Genomic DNA, 2,587 nt, shown 5'->3' on the forward strand with positions numbered 1-2,587 from the left:
AATTTTTCAATTTATTTATGTTTACTGTTTTCTCAATTTGATTTTTCTTCCCTTTCTCATTTTCATTTTTGAGACTTTCCAGCAAATTTTCGTTTCTTCATCTGAAGCTCTTTTCCGACACATTCAGATTCCAGTTTCTGTTTTTCTTCCTTCAATTCACCTACTTCATTTTTAAATTTATCAAGGTTTTCTGTTTTCTCATTTTGATTTCTCATCACTTTCTCATTTTCATTTCTGAGACTTTCCAGCAAATTTCCCAGTTTCTTCATCTGAAAGTCTTTTTCGACACATTCAGATTCCAGTTTCTGTTTTTCTGCCTTCAATTCACCCACTTCATTTTTTAATTTATTTAGGTTTTCTATTTTCTCAATTTGATATTTCTTAATTTCTTCATTTTCATTTTAAACTTTTCCACATTCCTTTTTTCTTGCTCTATCTCAAGGTCATTTATTTTGGACACAAATTCCAGTTTTTCGTAATCATTCACCACATCAGATCTAAATTTCTCTATATCTTCCTTCAGTTCGTCGACTTCATTTTTCAATTCCTTTAATTGTTCTGTTTTTTTCAGTTTGTTCTTTCTTCATTTCTTCAGTCTCATTTTTAAGAATTACAAACAAATTTTCATGTTCCTTCATTTGAAGGTCTTTTTCGACACATTCAGATTCCAGTTTATTTTTTTCTGCCTTCAATTCAACAACTTCATTTTTCAATTCATTGACGCGTTCTCTTTTCTGAATTTGTACTTTCTTCATTTCTGCATTCTCTTTTATGAGAATTTCAAACAAATTTTCACGTTCCTTCATCTGAAGGTCTTTTTCGACAAATTCAGATTCCAGTTTATTTCTTTCTGCCTTCAATTTAACAACTTCATTTCCCAATTCATTGACTTGTTCTCTTTTCTGAATTTGTTCTTTCTTCATTTCTGCATTCTTATTTTTGAGAATTTCAAACAAATTTTCATGTTCCTTCATCTGAAATTCTTTTTCAACACATTCTGATTCCAGTTTATCTTTTTCTGCCTTCAATTCAACAACATTTTTCAATTCGTTGACTTGTTCTCTGTTCTTAGTTTGTTCTTTCTTCATTTCTTCAGTTTTCTTTCTGAGAATTTCCAGCAAATTTTCATGTTTATCTTTTTCTGTCTTCAATTCACCTGCCTCATTTTTCAATTCCTTTACTTGTTCATTTTACAGTTTTTCGTTCATTTCTACCATTCTTCCCATTTCTTTAATTTGTCCTTCTAACTTATCATTTTCATCCACGAGATTTTGCAAGAGAGCAGTCTGATCTTCGGTTTCCATTTTCAGTTCATTTCCGTCCAACAGATCTTCGCATACGTGCTCCATTTCTGGAACATATTCTTCCAAAGAGCTGTTGTCAATATCTTTTCCAGCCATCCTCCTCCTGGCAAACATAATTCCGCCGAGTATGACTGAAGCAGCAGCCATCACGATGTAAAAGTTCTTGTTTCCATTCGAAAGGGCTTCTTCCTTCCTTTCTCCAAAGTCATATTCGGAGAAAAGCTTTCCAACGAACCACGCTAATTTCAATTCATCTTTGAATCTTAATGCTTCTCTCTCCATTTGGCGCAATCCAAGTTCGGACCGCTGTAGTTCCTCGCGGGCTTTCCACAAGCCCCCAATCCAAGGACAGCACCGCAGCCACCTGCCGAGGAATCCATCCTGAGAGGCGACTGCAGGGCAGTCTTCAAAGCGCGGTGCCTCTAGGAGTAGCCACGAAAACCATTTGAAAACCAGCGACTCCTGCTGAGTTTGCAGCTGTCCCTGAAGTTGTAACGCCATATCCTCGCAAGCAAGATTCAGCTCCAGAAGGGCCGAACCTGGCTTTTGAGGCCAGTTGAATCTTCCTGTAAAGTTTACGATGATATCCATCCACACTGAAATCGCCTTCTTCACTTTGAAAGTCATATTCAATAACACAGATACTGGGGCATGAATCAGCATTATTTTGAGAAAATGATTGTTGCCGCTATACGATCCCTCTGGAGACTCAAATTCCTGGAGACATTTTGGAATCACCAACTCCATCGACTGATTTCCAGGACATTTCTCTCCTCTCTATTCAGAATACGCCGTTAAATAATAATAATAATAATATCGTGGTAGGAGACCCTCTTTTAGGCAGGTTGAGTTAAAAGTAATGGCTGCATCAGCAGAGTTTATTTTCTTATCCAATTTTTCTATTTTCCGGATAATTCTCTTCTCTAGAGCGCTACAATCAGCCAGCAGACTTGAAAAATTCATCAGTCGGGTGAATGACAAAATCGGGAAGACTTGTAGCGCTCTAGAGAAGAGAATTATCCGGAAAATAGAAAAATTGGATAAGAAAATAAACTCTGCTGATGCAGCCATTACTTTTAACTCAATAATAATAATAATAATAATAATAATAATAATAATAATAATAATAATAATAATAATAATAATAATAATAATAATAATAATAATAATAATAATAATAACATCTTCGATGCAATATAGGAGCCCGGAGACCCTCCGAAGACTTTCAAATTCCTGGAGACATTTCGGAATCACCAATTTTCCGGAGGGTTCCGGGCTCCTAT

General features: G+C 35.5%; 1 protein-coding gene across 1 annotated transcript in view; it reads right to left on the reverse strand.

The window, feature by feature from the left end:
• Window positions 1-1,088, reverse strand: part of LOC137644587 (chromosome partition protein Smc-like) — a 1,309-nt gene extending 221 nt beyond the window's left edge. Inside the window, exons 1-2 of the mRNA XM_068377546.1 lie at window positions 615-1,088; window positions 161-317 (exon numbers count right to left, since the gene is read on the reverse strand). Of these exons, the coding sequence (XP_068233647.1) occupies window positions 161-317; window positions 615-1,088 (631 nt within the window). The remainder of the gene's footprint in view (window positions 1-160; window positions 318-614) is intronic.
• Between the last annotated feature and the right edge of the window lie 1,499 nt (window positions 1,089-2,587).

The sequence above is a fragment of the Palaemon carinicauda genome, chromosome 7 (genome assembly GCF_036898095.1).
Source record: "Palaemon carinicauda isolate YSFRI2023 chromosome 7, ASM3689809v2, whole genome shotgun sequence".
NCBI lineage: Eukaryota > Metazoa > Arthropoda > Malacostraca > Decapoda > Palaemonidae > Palaemon > Palaemon carinicauda.